The 16,538-nt window shown below is 36.2% G+C and overlaps 1 protein-coding gene across 1 annotated transcript in view; it reads right to left on the reverse strand.

Moving 5' to 3' along the window:
* The window catches only part of SLC6A5 (solute carrier family 6 member 5), a 66,844-nt gene that overhangs the window by 38,895 nt on the left and 11,411 nt on the right, over window positions 1-16,538 (reverse strand). Inside the window, exons 5-7 of the mRNA XM_026664644.2 lie at window positions 11,675-11,819; window positions 8,666-8,798; window positions 5,015-5,149 (exon numbers count right to left, since the gene is read on the reverse strand). Coding sequence (XP_026520429.2) covers window positions 5,015-5,149; window positions 8,666-8,798; window positions 11,675-11,819 — 413 coding nt within the window. The remainder of the gene's footprint in view (window positions 1-5,014; window positions 5,150-8,665; window positions 8,799-11,674; window positions 11,820-16,538) is intronic.

Consider the following 16,538-nt stretch of genomic DNA (forward strand, 5'->3'; position numbering starts at 1 on the left):
TTTCCACAGTGAATAATAGAATCATTAAAACAATCACCCAATATAAATGCATAATGCAGAGTTATTAAACAATGAAGCCAATAAAATCCATTGTATTAGAAGCAATAATAAAAAACTTGGCAGATAAAGCAATAAAAATATATAAAAAGCTGAAACTAATAAAATAAGGTTAATCCAATACCTAAACTCATCTAGGTAATACCAGGTGAAACTTTCCAGGGAGATAAAAGCCTCGGAAGAAGAAAATATGTTTAATCATCGCTTGTCTAATTTTTGGAGGATGTGGTAACTAAAGAATGTGCTCTATGAACAATTTTTACAATTAAAAACATTCATATGGAAGAAAAAATATTTTAGATACATCAGTCCCAAAACAAATCAAGAAATTTTCTAATAGTTGAAATTAACACTGTGAATTGTACCCAGTCAGTGGGCATATTTTTAAAATGCTGTTACATCTTATGTACATTTCAAAGCCAGCTTCCTATACACCACTATAGTAGTAGCCCTTCTATATATTATTAGGACATAATGGCATAATCAGTAGCATACTTAATTGTTCCTTATTTGACACTAGAGATTAGTTATAATGACAAACCAGATCTTCAGCCTTCCTCAAGTATCTATTTAAGGTTGTTCAGGCTATCCTACTGTGCTACTTTATCATAGTGGGGAGATGTTTCTAGAAGGGATGAGGAACGGATACAAGTAGTGTATTCCCAGCAGGATCATTCATTGTGCAAAGTTCATATCAGATGCCCAGATAAAGCAAGCAGGCACCTATATTGGGCATCAGCAAAGTAGGGGGATGCTGGAAGCAGATGAGTATTTTAGTGACAGCAGCAAAGGCAGTCACTTCATGTGCAGGAGAAGCAAGCCACATGACTCAAAAATATGAAATGATTGATGATATGATGTCAGATGATGGGCCTCTCAGGCTGGATGGCACTCAACATACTAATGAGGAACAGCTGTTGATGTGCTGTTCATGTGCAAGTGCAAGCAAACTGTTCATGTGCAAGTTCCATAATATGACCTTGAGCATATGCCCACCATTCTCGAGGAGATTGTCAAGAATCACTTTGTAGTCCTGAATCTCATTAACAGAGAACCAGAGGAACTGTGGAATGAGCTTAAATAAGTCATTAAGAATAAAAGTGAAGAGAGATTGCCAAAGATGAAGAAACAGAAGAAATCAAACTCAGAACAAACTGTGGAAATTGCCAAGAAGAAAAGAGAAGCCAAGCTCAAGAAAGACAAAAATCCAGAAAGGGAATTTATAAAGAATTTCAAGAGTTATTAGAAGAGACCAAGAAGCACTGTTACAATAGCATATCTAAAGACATTGAAGATGAGAAAAGACATAGAAAAACAGGAAGTCTTCCAAAAACTCTCTCAAATCAGAAGAAGGCTCCAACCTTGAACTGTATGCTAAAGCACATCAATGGACCAATAATAACCGATGTAAAGAAAACCAAACAAAGATGGAATGAATATTCTGAATACTGTTCAGTACAGATGTCAACATCCAAGACATCTCAGAACATATTCCCTCAAGAATCTTTAATACTAGAAGATATAGTTAGCTTAGCACTTTGATCATTGACTAGTTGAAAGGCTACAGGGCCTGAAATACTGAAATATGACAAGAAACAGATGTAGAATTAGTAAAGAGTTTAACTAAGCTATGCAGGGGTGGGATGCTACCGGTTCGGCTCAGATCTATAGAACCGGTAGCTCTGAAGAGCAGCAAACACTGAACCAATTCGATGTTTGCTGCTCTGTCTGCCCAGCTGCCCTCCTGGGCTCTTACCTGTCCTTTATTTCCTGCTTTTTCAACCTCAGCTGCTTTGCACGGCACAGCTGAGGTTGAAAAAGCAGGAAAGAAGAGGATTTTCAAACGCTGCATACCTGCATGCAGCGCTTGTCAGCTGTCCAGCAGCACAGCTGAGGTTTTTAGGGAAATGGTCTACATGCACGCAAAACGCACTCTCACCAGGGGTGGGATTCTACCTGCAGGAGAACTGGCAAATCATGCCACTGGCTGGTCCTGCCCCACCCCGCCCACTCACTCCTTACCTGGCATGCACGCCATCAAACTTGCCTGCTAAGTTGCTGTTTTTCTTTTTTTTTCCTGACCATCAGCTGTTCTGCTGTGCCAGGAAATTTAGATTAGCTAGAAAGCAGGAAATCATCTGATTTCTTGCTTTCTAGCTAATCCAAAAGCAGTGCTCAGCCTGAAGCTTCTATTATTCAGCGCAGACTCAGGTAGCAGATGGCAGAAACATAGATCTCTAAGTGAATCTGTGATTCTTTGAGCAACTCAATCTGCCTGCCTGCTCTGCCTGATTTGGGGTAAAAGTTGCTCTTTTTTATTAAAAATTCAATATTTACATACATGGTGTGTTGTGAGTTAATTTTGTGAGTTTGCTTACAAGCAAATTTTATGTGACAGACTCAGGTAGCAGACTGCAGAACATAGATCTCTAAGTGAATCTGTGATTCTGTGAGCAACTCAATCTGCCCACCTGCTTTGCCTGATTTTGAGTAAAAGTTGCTCTTTTTGTATAAAAAATTCAATATTTACATAAATATTTATAATATTTACATACAAGCCATGCCCAGCCAGTCCAGTCACCCACAAATTAGGCCAGATCCACAGAACCGGTTGTTAAGAAATTTGAATCCCACCCCTGAAGCTATGCCAGCAAAACTGGAAAATGACACATTGATCTACAGTTTGGAAGAACTCAATCTACATTCTAATACCAAAAAGGTTGGCTTAATAGAGTGTGCAAACTATCATACATTATTGTTATTATAACATTATATTATGTTACTACAATATCCTTAATTTCACATACTAGTAAAATAACACACACACATACACACACACACACACACACACACACACTCATTGGTGTGGTGCAAATCCTATACATAAATCAGGAAGCCTTAGTACAAACAGAACATGTTGAAACAGATGGACTCCAAGTCAGCAAATGAATAAAACAAACCTGTGTACTTGTCTTTTTTATTTAATCTACATGCTGAATATACAGTATATTAAGAGAAACTGGATTTGGAAGAAGATGAATGTGGTTTAAAATCAGACATAGAAGCATCAATGATCTGTGCTATACTTATTACAGATAGTCTAGACTTACGACTGCAATTTGGTTCTCCAACGTATGTCCAAGGTTCTTCCTGCCACAAATAATATAAATCCATGCAGCTCTATCTTGATAGTTTGGTTCAGTCTCACAAAATTAATGCACAAAAGATAACCCAAACTCTAAGCTTTGAATCTAAATAAATTCATAGAGCAATACTATATTATCTAACATCTGTTCTAGCTACTTGGGGTTGGGGAATTACAGCCTAGGACATATATTATTTGGATTGTTGTTCTAATTGATGGTTTTAGCATTATATGCTGTCCAGAGTCACTGGTGTGAAATATTCAAATCATATATGAATATATGAATAAATTCAATAATTGGTTAAATGGATTACTTTTTCTCTTCAGTTTTAGCTACTTTGTAGGACTCCTTAAAAATGGAATAAATGGATACCAAATACCAGGGGTTTTGCCTTAGAAAAGGTAGAACAGCTTAGAAAAGTCTGCAAAGTAAACCAGCTAAAATCACATAACAAGTATTCCTTATGTTATAAAATTCATATTTTTTCAGAGTACAGTTCGAACTACTAACTGGTTGTAATCTGAAAATGAACTCATAGCTGTAATTTTTCTTTCAAGCATCAAACAGTTGGAATGTTCCTGTTCCTATATTTCCATGTCTTCTCTTGAGTGTCTCTACCTGCTTGTGTAGCCTCTTTTGAGTGGGACATCTATTGTCATTTAAAAGTTAGTATTGTTATTAAAAGTAGCAAAAAACTGCATTACTCATGATTATACTGTCATGAAATGATTTCCATTCTGAAGCATTTCAATTTTAAGACAGTTTTTAGGATCACAGACCTAGGATCGAGTTTAAACTCAATAGCAATGTCCAATTATAGAACAGTTTGTGTACACAAAAAGTAGAGCTAAGTACACTCCTGGAAAACATAATTTTCTTCCAATATACCTATAACATATGTTTATTACATCTCTTCCTCTGATTGTGGAATTTTCTTCCAACTGATTTACCTATATCTGTAGGATAGGTGAGTGCATGTTAAATTCAGGAGCATTTTGTTAGATTTATACCAAGTGACTACTCTGGATCCAATGCACAACAAAATATGTAAGATGGACCTTAGCTTGGGCAATCTGGCATCTTCACAGCCATGCTGTACAGACTTGAACAGACATTATGCCTTAAGCAAATGAAGTTTACGTCAACTAAAACAAAATACTCCTTTGGTCGTTTTAGTTGCTAGCAGAAGGGGAGTGGGGGAAAGCAGTGCATTCCTCAAATGCCTCAGATTTGGGTTGCAAATCTTGCCCAAAGCTGTCAGCACACAAGAATATTACTGGAGAGCATGATTGATGACTCTTGGCTATGGATGTGTCCCATTGGAGAATATACATCCAGGGGGTGGGGGGAAGACCAGGGTCAAGGGAGAAATGAATGGTGTATTTTAGTGTCGGCTGCACCCAGCTAACGCCAACATGGCCATTCCTAATAAAACCTTTTTTTTTTTTTACTCTGAGAGACGCGACTAGAGATTTATGATTTGAATGGGGGTGGATTTGTTGGAGCCCTGACAGACAGCCGACACTAAAAAACATCATTCATTTCCCCTTTGACACCTGGTCTTCTGAAGGAGCCAATAACATTGATCAGATAGTGTTATAAATAGAGCTGTCATTTTTTAAAATTTATTCTTTTATTGCTTTTTAAATTGTGACAAATGGGAAAAAACAAAAAAAATTAAGAAATACATCAAAACAAACAGAAAATAAGCTGTCGTAAACATTCATAGCACATAATGCTTCCTTACTCAAAAATAACTCTATATTTGGCTTTATTCCATTATAGTATTATATCTAGAATAACAAGCTTACCATAGCATCAATTAATTTCTCCCATTTGGGTGTGATGAAGTACCACATTCCAGCTCCAGCTCCTGGCAGGGTAACTCCTCTGATAAGTAAGATGATAAGCACTACATATGGGAATGTAGCAGTAAAGTATACCACCTAGGGAAACATAAAGAGATAATGTAACTATTCATTATGATTGACTTAAGAATTTATTTACAATTACACGTATTTCTGTGCTACTGCAATCTAAGCCAGTCTCAGCAGCTTACATAGAAAAAAAAAAAAGTTCCATGGAAAAAGTTAAAACATCCATGGAAAAAAAATAAAAGTAAAATCACTGGATTATTGTTTACAGTAAATTGTTGCACAACTTGTTGGTGGCATTTGATCATGGGAATATAAACAGAAAAATAATAGAATGGTTTGCTAAAATGGTATGACGTATGCAAAGCCCTAAATTAATAAAATAGCAATGTCTGTGGATAATTAATGCAAAAAGTAACTGCAGTTGTATGTCTCTAAAGAATATATCTATTCTCTAAAGGAATATCATCCCTGCAGATAAATGTTAGTATATTAGAGGTACATTTCTCTCTACACTATAACTACCAAAAGAATGAAAATTGCAGTGTTGTCAGTTTTCTGGAACAGAAGTGACTAGTATAAAATATGTCTTTTTTTTAGATATGCAATAAATTACATTGTGGCTTTTATTCCAGCAAATGTTTTCCCACCCATAAAAGATAAACATAAAAAAAAAACACATTATCCAAAAGTTTTGTTACATCAAGCAAGCAGAAAACCACTGCTGTCTTCAGGGTCTGGGTATTGCCTGTGTGGTTACAAAAGGGCAATTTTTGTCCCCTTTGGCATGTCCTCCTGGATGATTAGATGGTCCTGTCTCCAAAACAAAACACTACTAAAGCAAGAAACATTCTGTCGATCCAGCAGCCAACTCTGGGGTACCATTTTCAGCGCCGCCAAAGGAGGAATAAAATAAGCAGAGTGTGTTAATCTGATGAGATTGTAGGATAAGTGGCAGAGCCCGGAGGTAGAGTTAAAAGAGGGATCGCCCTAGAATACCTACATAGCCAGACCTAAATTAAATTCAACTTCCTTTGGATTCCATTGATCCTTATCTAACTCCAAGCAGTGCTACCGTTGGTTGAGAATATTTCTGTGCACAGGCATGGGTAACAATAAATTAGTTTAATTGGACCCTCAGGTGTGGACCTGAACTTTTGTGCCTGACAGAGATTGATAGAAGAGAAAAAAATGAACTTAACACCCACATTAACAAAAATATATCTTGTCTAAATAAACCAAAAATAACTTTCAGGATCCTGAAATGGGAACAGATACTTGTCTTTAAGAATTAAACTTGCAGATAGTATGACAGGTTTCAGAATGGTTCTCCAAATACTGTTAAAGTCTAACATTCATACTACTACTATTTCTGTGTGAGTGGCACTGACATGCTTCCATGGTGAAAGTATCTGCTGGTGACATCACTTTTTCCCTGAAGATGAAGTTGCCTACCAAAATGGTACCCATTTATCTACTCGATGTCACCCATTTTCAAACTGCTAGGCCAGCAGGAGCTGGAGCATGTGACAGGAGCTCACCTCATCCCACTGCATAATAACTGGATCTTGAAAGTAAGCTTGTCAATTGTCAGCCCAGCATTCTAACCTCATGAACCTCCATGCTCTTCTTCTAACATTCATTAAACTAAGCAATAATGGCCAATAATCAAGGATGATAAAAATTATTCTAATAACATCTCAGGAGCAACTGGTTTCCATCCCTAGAATACATGTGTATTTCCCCCTCCCCCCTCTTCTTTTTAACAAAGCCTGTTAATATAAATAATTGAACAATATTAATAATAGAAAACATATCTTTTATTTACTCTAGCCTAAAAAAGGAGGTAAGCTAGCACAAAGAACAGATATAGCCTTAATTCAAGTAATTTATATGTGTGATTCTCAACTGGGTACTTAACATTCGACAAAGGAAACCACAACCTACTTCTTAGTAAGCTAGAAAAACGTGGAATAGATAGCACCACCACTAGATGGACTCACAACTGGCTGACAAACCGTACTCAATGAGAAGTCCTTAATGGGTCTAAGTCTACATGGATGGAAATAAGCAGTGGGGTGCCACAAGGTTCTGTCTTAGGCCCAGTACTCTTCAATATCTTCATTAACGACTTAGATGAGGGAATAGAAGGGAACTTACCAAATTTGCAGATGATACTAAGCTGGCAGGAATAGCTAACACCCAAGAAGATAGGCTCAAGATCCAGATGGATCTTGACAGACTAGAACACTGGGCCGTATCTAACAAAATGAAATTCAATGTAGAGAAAAGTAAAGTCCTACACTTAGGCAAGAAAAACCAAAAGTACACATATAGACTGGGTGAAACCAGGCTCAATAGCAGTAACTGTGAAAGGGATCTTGGAGTCTTAGTGGAAGACGCAGCCAAGAAAGCTAATGCAATCCTAAGTTGCATTAACAGAGGGATACAATCGAGATCAAGTGAGGCACGAATACCACTCTATAAAGCCTTAGTAAGACCACACCTAGAGTACTGCATCCAGTTTTGGTCACCACATTATAAAAAAGATGTTGAGATTCTAGAAAAAGTACAGAGAAAAGCAACCAGGATAATTAGGGGACTGGAGACTAAGGCATACGAAGAACAGTTACAGGAACTGGGCTTGGCTAGTCTAGTGAAGAGAAGGACCAGGGGAGACATGATAGCAATCTTCCAATATTTGAGGGGCTCCCACAGGAAGGAAGGGGTCAAGCTATTTTCTAAAGCACCTATAGGCAAGACAAAGAATAATGGATGGAAAATGAATAAGGAGAGATTTAACCTGGAAATAAGGAGAAACTTTCTGACAATGAGAACAATCAACCAATGGAGTAGCTTGCCCTCGGAAGTTGTGGGAGTGCCATCACTTGAGACCTTCAAGAAGAAATTGGACTGCCATTTGTCAGAAATGGTGTAGGGTCTCCCACTTGGGCAGGAGGGTTGAATAGATGGCCTATAAGGTCCCTTCCAACTCCGATTATCTGTTAAATCTGTTAAACCAGGAATTGATAGAAACAAACATCTCATAGGAAAGATAACAGCTAATCGTTATTAGCATTATAGTTACTAGTTGCATACTTACTAAGATTTTTGGACTATGATTACCTAAGAATAATATAAGGACACCTAAGCTGTAAAACATTATAAAATATCATTTTATTCTATTCCACTATAAAATAGCACTATCGTATTCTGATTTTCCAAGAGAGCTAATCTTTGGTGCCCAAATTCATATTTTACCACATACTTTAGTCATATGATAAGCAAATTTCTCTTCTATATATAAAACCTCCCGTCTTTACTTCTCCTGAAAGCCAATGGAATCAAAAAGCCATGCCATGAAAAGGCCATGTATGAAAAATGAGAACTAAAAGTTTAACCAATATGCATATCAAAGAAAAATATTTCACTAGCTTTTCTTGAGCTACCATACGCACTAGCAAGTACTAAGTTGCCACAACATTTCTCAAAAAGCTATTGCGTATTCCAGTAATGCTTAGATTTTGGTATTGCAAAATATATTCATTTCTGAATTAAAACTAGAAATGGTCTAAAATAATTTCTTACTTTTCCTGATGTTTTTATTCCTTTAGCCAGGGAAGCATAGACAATTGCCCAAGCTAGAAAGAGAGACAGTACCAAAGGCCACCTGATTTCACCAGGATATTCAATTCCTGCAGAAATCTTCAACACAAAGTACCTAAGAGCCAAAATGTCAGTAAGTCATGACCATGTGTGTATACCTAGCATTAATTATAGTTGCTTGAGCATTTAAGATTCTATCCCTTTACTTTTTCATTATGATTTAAAAAATAAAAAATTAAAGCAGAGAACACTTCACAGCCATTAAAAAGTCAACTTACGAAGTCCCATTGTCTTCTAAGATACATCTATCCTATCATTCAATTTAACATCCATGGTAAAAAAATATAAAGTTAACAAAAAAGGGAGGGAGGGGAGGGAAACTCTAGCTCTCTAAATGATTAGAACACTTCAGCTATTACATAAATGAATTTTATAGCCTTGCGTGAAGTCACTTATTCAGTGACAAGATTCCTCTATCATTTCCAGATTTCATTACTGAGTATGAGCTGTTTTCCTGAGTAGAAATGTATTAAAATGATCCAAATCTGAAATTTACTCAGATGGATTCAAAACAAAATATTGGCAATTTTATGAGCTGATTTTATGACTCCCACCAAAACTGTGACTGCTTTGCAATATAGAAGTAATTGAGAGAAGCTGATTTCTTCCAAATTCACAGTGCTGCTGTTTTATTATACACCAAAGCTGAATGCAATGAAAGTTTTGGAGACAGATAGAATGCCATAAAGAACATTTCATGATAAATCTAATCAAACTAAGACCTAATTGTTGAGTCTATCCTGTGGTAGAGGGGGGAAAACACTTTTTCTCTACCATTACTGTATCCTAACAATATAATCTATCAGGCTTTTCCAAAAGGTTATTACTAAAAATACAAATAGATTACCATTGATGCATTGTAACATGTTTCCAAAATATTTTGAGCTCAAAATCTCTTAGGTCTACCACAATTACAATTATTAGATTTTTATCCCAATATAGATATATGATATATAATAAAGTCAAGATGGTGAACATCCATAATACTCCTGCCTCTTAATTTCCCCAGAACAACCCTATGAGATAGGTTGGGCTGAGAGAGAGTGACTGACCCAAAGTCACCCAGCTGGCATTCATGCCGGCATTCAAGCCTAGAACTCACAGCCTCCTGATTTCCAGTCCTGCGCCTTAACCACTACACCAAACTACCTCTCTGGAATCTGAATCCGGTTTTAAGATCATGGATATATCTAAGGATCTAACTAATGCTGGCTTTTGAGCCCCAATATAGGGGCAAGGTACTTTGCAAATTCAACTATTTTTTGTGTCTACCATTCCTCACCCAAATGCTCCCCAACATCTAGCAGGAATAACCAGAACTACTGTGCCTCTAAGGCAGCGGTCCCCAATCTTTCCTGTTCTGTGGACCAGTGGGAGCAGGCAGTAGGGGAGAAGAGGTGATAATGTTGCACGTGCACACCACTTGCACAAATGAAGTTTTGTGTGTTCACCCTTTTGCACAGCCCAGTTTCCAATGGGCCCAGTACCAAGATGTGGACCAAGGGTTGGGGACCCCTGCTCTAGGGAATTAACATTGAAGCAATATTTAGGAAACGTGGCCACATTAGTTAAAGTAATATTCTGACCACTGAATGCCAAACATGTTTTGAATCTGGAACCATAACTTGTTTTGCTGACATATGTGCAATCATTAAATAACCTTTGAAATTTAATATTAGCATCAGTTCATATTAATCAGTATAAACAGAGTTTAGATATACAAAAAAAAATCATACAACAAAATTAGGGGAAAAGCACATAGATAATATTGCAATCTTCTTTTCACTTATTTGATTGATTGAGAAGTTTATTTATTCAGTCTATGGCATATCATACATGGACTAGCATTATTGTTACCATTTCACCTAGTTTAGTAAAATACAATAAAATATAAATGTTAAAAAGATTTATGTACAAATACCAATGTCTAGGCCATCTAACATTGATTGAGAGATGTATATATAAATTAAAAATGACTGGTTACTCCTGCATCCAATGTTGTCTGTGTTGTTCCATTTCCATAAGCATTGTTGGGAGTCAGTTGGCATACAAATTTGATAAATACATAAGTGAGGAATTTTCTTTACCTTCTTCTCTGATATTTGCTCTGGAAAATTTTTTAATCTTTTGGATCAGATATGAAAATGGCAGAGAAAAATGGGGAAATCAGCAATGTTCCATTGCTAATTGCTTAGGGCAGGGGTGTCAAACTAAAGGCCCACAGGCTGGATCCAGCCCACAGGATGCTTAGGTCTAGCTCACAGGCCACCCTGGAAACAGTGAAGGACTAGTCCATGGTGCCTTTGCCAGCAAAAACAGAGCTTGGGGGTCGCATGCAGCCCTCGCAAGCTCTGTGTTTTGGCCACGACGACCTGCAATCCTCTGGCAGTGAAAACGGAGCTCGGGAGAGCCACATGCATCCCTGAGCCACATGCATCCCTGTTTTTGCTGGCAAAGGCACTGTGGGCCAGTCCTTCACTATTTCCAGGGTGGTCCATGTGCCAGATCTAAGCCCCAAGCTCTATTTTCATTGGCAGAGGGTTGCAGGAGGCCACCACAGCCGAAAACAGAGCTCGGGAGCCTGTTTTCGCTGGCACGGTGCTTGGGCCATCACAGGAGCCCCTGACACGAATGACATCAAGCTGGCCACGCCCACCCTGGCCATACGTACCCCAGCTCCCCAAGATCAAACACAACCCTGATGTGGCCCTTAATGAAATTGAATTTGACACCCCTAGCTTAGTGGTAATGGAAGATCACTATGGGATCCTACCACATCCTTAAAATGAGAACATGATGCAAATTCGTTTTAAATATATAATACATTTAAACCTAGAAACAAAAGTATCTACCACCAAGTGGTTTTTCTGCTAAAGATTTCCTTTAATTATTTTTTTTTGTAATCATAAAACTTTTATCAAACAATCTTACTTGAAATATTCTTCACTGCCACTGACAAAAGTCTTGTTGTTGACATGGCTGGTATAATTGACCATTGTCAAGTTTGGATAGGCACTCATACAGAAAGTAGAGTTCTTTATTTGCAACTTGGGGTGGTCACCAATGATGCAAGAATCTGACAAAAGAAGCAAATCAAAATATTAATGTTGTGGACCAAACTATATTCAGCAACTGTTGGGGAATTATAATTAAGAAACTACACCTTACGGTGAAACTATATTTCAGTTCTTTATGGGAAGTCCTTGATGGAACCAAAATTTCCATTGCTAAGCAAGGAGGTTATAAGGGAGTCACACCCAATAGTTACAAGCTTTTTTTGCCAAATCACTGTAGTTATATTATTACTATTACATGGTTGTTAAGCAAATCATTGACTTATCAGAAGGAGTCTGGAAAGGTTGCAAATGGTCCTTTAGTGAATAACAGCCAGGGCCGCGGTAGCAGAGTCCTTTTACAGTGCTTAACCCCACCTCTTCTGTCTTTGTCATTGCCCTTCTCTTCTGTCTCTTTTCTGCAGTGCAGGAGTCAAGAGGCAGAGCTGGCACATGAGAGGACACCTATCTATGGTCCTTTCAGGCTCCACCTAATATTCCTTCTTCTTTTCCTCCTCTAAACCTAGGGGTGTCTTACAGTGCAAAATAATATGGTACATATACAATAAATAAATCCAATGTTCCGATATAAGCAACCTGTGTTTTATTAATCACCAACCAGGTAAAACTGATTGTTTATTTTACTCTTCACTTAATAAACTAGTTTACTGTATATAGTTTGTTTCTCTGCATAAAAATAATTAAAAATTAGCAGCATCATAAGAGAAAGTAAAGTGTTTTAAATCAGTATAGTTGATTTAAATCAGCAGTTAAACCCCTTTTTAAAAAGCCACCTGGAGTTGCTGTATCAGTGATGTGAGTGACATAGAAATTTAATGAATAAAATAAATATATACAATTTTCTTAAGTTCAAAAAAGCAATAAAATACAAATTAACATAAAGGAAAAAGGGGGAGGGAGTAAAAGAGAAAACTTAAAGGGTAACCAAAAATACATAAAATAAATATATATAAAAAGTGACCTCCAACTTTTTTCAATACAGAGATCATTGATGAACTACAACCTCTATTAACTTTAAATAAATAATATCAATATCTTAAAACCTTTATTATATGAATAACCAACATTTTAAATATATATATTCTTAGTTAAACTTTAATTTAATGTTTGAAAACCTATTACCTATAAATAAATCGTAGCCATATATTTGACAGCATAGTCGAACCCTTATAAAAACATAATACAGGAGCATTCAGTTTTTTAAAGTCAATTTTTCTTTTTTCCAGCAGTAAGGCTCCTATATATCAATAATAGCAGAATTTCAGCAAATTCAGCTTAAGTCAATGTACTACATGCCATGAAATGTTGCAATTGCAAAAATGTTCCAATCAACAAAATTATTAAAATTATATTTTAATATATGTTGTTATATTTATGAGCCATATAATTCCATAATTTGGCACATATAACCATTTTTAATAAAATGGACAAAACTATCAATTAGTTAAAACTACTAGGAAATTACTAGAAAAAACTATAAATGCAAGAACCACAAAACTAGAAAACTGCTATGTCATTATTGTGAAGTCAGGTGTTTATATGCTCACCATTTTCAAATTCTGGTATGTAATTTCTATTACAAAGTTCAAACTTTTTTACAAATGACATATAAATATTTTTTGGTGTTATATCTCAAACTACCAGCAGGGGGGACAATAGTTGTATGCTATCCTTCCACAGCTTCTTTTTTTTTTTAACGTTTCCTACATTTATTTGGCGGTTAAATACTTTTTTTGAATTGCAAATATTTTTATATTTGATTCTACATGTCTCATGTTATAATCCCCCTAAATAAATACTGCTCCTTATTTTCTAAGCAGCATACTTTTATTTATATTGTAACCAGCCTGCTTTCCTTTGAAGGACCTGTATACTGCACAAGCCAGAAAGAGGGCTAAGAAAATATCTAAAATTGAGATAGAATTCCAAGCCAATCCAAATTTTGGGAAACGGATTATCATTGCTACCAAATGTCCAAATCACAAAAATTATATTAATTGAAATTTGAGATTCATTCACTGAAGATGTTGTTGAATGCATGACTTAACAAATAGCACATGTAATTATTGCACTGGTTCTCAGTCACCAAAAATCTATAAAACAATGGAATGGTATGTATAATCTACTCAGGAAAATTTCTCATTCAGGGTAATGCAATTTACTCACTGGTAAATGTGCCCATAATATTCCACACAAGACATTTGTATTTATGGAACCAGGTTATATGTGGGACCAGCTCTTTCTTATTACACCCACTTGTACCCATCAGGATAGGAAGTGAGGCATAAAAATGTAGTTTTGTCAGCAGACCTGGGGACTACAAATGGAGACAGAACTGATCAAGTTGTTGATCCATGAGCAGTGGAGATGGGAATTTTTTTTTTAATGGATTTTATTATATGATGGGTGTTTTAAGTTTTGTAAGCTGCCTATTTGTGAATCGGGTGGCTGTATAAATTTGCTCAACAAATAAATTGTTACTGTTGCCTCTTTGATGGTACTCCTAAAAGGTGTATTAATAGTAAAGCATGTACAAGTTATATATCAGAATATGTGTAAGATGGATTGACTTGTCTTGTTTTGACCACATCTGAGCATGAGCAAAATCTCAGAGTGACATATAAGGTCATTTTTGCTGCACTGCAGCAAGCTTGGCTTTTGTTTTTGTTTTTTTAACACAGCTTAGTTTTCTTGAGTTGATAATTTGCCTGCATTAAATAATTCAAGCCAGCAGAGGGAGCAACTGTTTTGCAGCAGAAGGAAGAATAATCTGCATGAAAACAGAAAATTGAGGAGTTTCAAGTTTTTACATAAGCAATGAAATATCCAAGAATTCAATAAATGTGCTTATTTTTATGTTACCAAAATTGTTTTAAGAAATAAGACAATACGTTCTAGTTGGATGTTTTAAGAAAATAGCAGGAAGAGCTGTCCGAATGAATTGTGCTTCTTCTTACTACATATGTACTATGACTTCTAATTTGTACAATTGTAAAATAGGCAAATGCTGTTATTTTCCTCTCTTTTTTTGAACTTTGCAAAAATTAGCAAAGCAAATTATTGATTTACAGGATGCTTTAAGTAATTCTACCACTTTTTTTTTTCTTTCCACTCATTCATGTAAATATTTTTTTTTTCTTCCATTCAATCATGTCCAACTCTCACAGCCTGCTTGGACATGTCCCTGCAGTTTTCTTGGCAACGTTTTTCAGAAGTGATTTGTCATTACCTCCTTCCTAGATCTGCGTGAAAGTGACTGGACCAAGGTCACCCATCTGCCTTTGTATCTAAGGAAGGACTAGAGCAGGGGTATCAAACTCACGTCATCATGGCAGTGCCATGTGACATATCGGGACTTTTTTCCCCCTTTGCTAAATCGGGCGTGGGCATGGCCAGTGCATGATGCATTCAGCCCGTAGGCCGGGAGTTTGACAGCCCTGGACTAGAGAGTTTTCCAGTGACTAGCCTGATGTCTTTAACCATTACAAGAAACAGACTTGCATAAAACCTTAATAAATTTTGTAACATTTACTGTAAATATAGCTCAGAATTCTGAGGTATCCATTAGAAATATATTAGGAGGATAATGTGTAAGGGAAGTCATTGATCAGTCAATAATAGGTAAGGAAAGGTACTGATCGGTCAAAATGATACTAACTTGGCACTGTTATACTGTTGTGAAGAACTGCTGTTTACCCCAACTCATATCTCTAGCCAAAGTTACTAGTCAAAATGGTTTTTTCTCTTCCTGTATTGTTGTTGCATTTCAAATTTTCTTATTTGGTTTGATAGAATAAATTACTTTTGGTTGCATCTCTGAGGAAAATGTCAGCCAATTTTTCATACCTAACATAGGACAAGAGCATTTGTATTTATCTTAATAACAAAGTGGCTTAGGGATGTTCTAAATTCTAAAGTAAGTGATCATTTTTCCTTTTGCATTTCTGTTGCTGAGCACACATTTATCAACTCAGTAAACCTTCAGACTAAGTAGTATTAATGTTTAGGATCAGAAGATACACCCCACTTGTATATGCAATATATCACTATTTGAAAAAAGTTTTCTTTCACATTGCTCTTATTGCATTGGAAATAGTGTATTTATCCTTAGTTAAATTCTTTTCCAGCTGTGTTTAAAAGAGTGAGTATTTGTAATATACATACCCACACATATACACTTCATTAGCATGATTAAATCTGATGGATTCCTTACTTGGAATGAATTATTTGAAGAAACATTTTAGTATGGCAATTTTTTTTTCATTATGACAGAGTTCACAGACTGCCAAGCACTATTCTGTGAGTTTTCTTTATGACATTCTTACCCAGGTTATATATGATTAATCCCATCAATGGTGGCCTTATGGTGACATTAAGGACCCATAAAATATGTACTGAATTTAACTTGAGATATTATATTAAGTTATGTTTTTATGATTATTAGTTGTATGACCCAATTTGGTATAGTCTGCAAGCTAGAAACCAGAGGAAGGGAGTTCTAGTTCACCTTGGCTAGGTGACCATGGGAAAGTGACCCAGTTACTTTCTCTCAACCCTAGGAAAAAGGTAATGGCGAACCACTTCTGAAAAACCTTGCCAAGGAAACTGCAGATTCTTGTCCAGACAGTTTCTAAGACTCAGATACAATTGATTGGAAGAAAATAATATTTCTAGATCATTGGCTTTTTAGTTTTAATGTTTTAATTATTTAATACTGATAT

Source organism: Notechis scutatus, chromosome 1, assembly GCF_049901735.1.
Source record: "Notechis scutatus isolate UNSWTSFEM ecotype Mainland chromosome 1, rNotScu1.2, whole genome shotgun sequence".
Lineage (NCBI taxonomy): Eukaryota > Metazoa > Chordata > Lepidosauria > Squamata > Elapidae > Notechis > Notechis scutatus.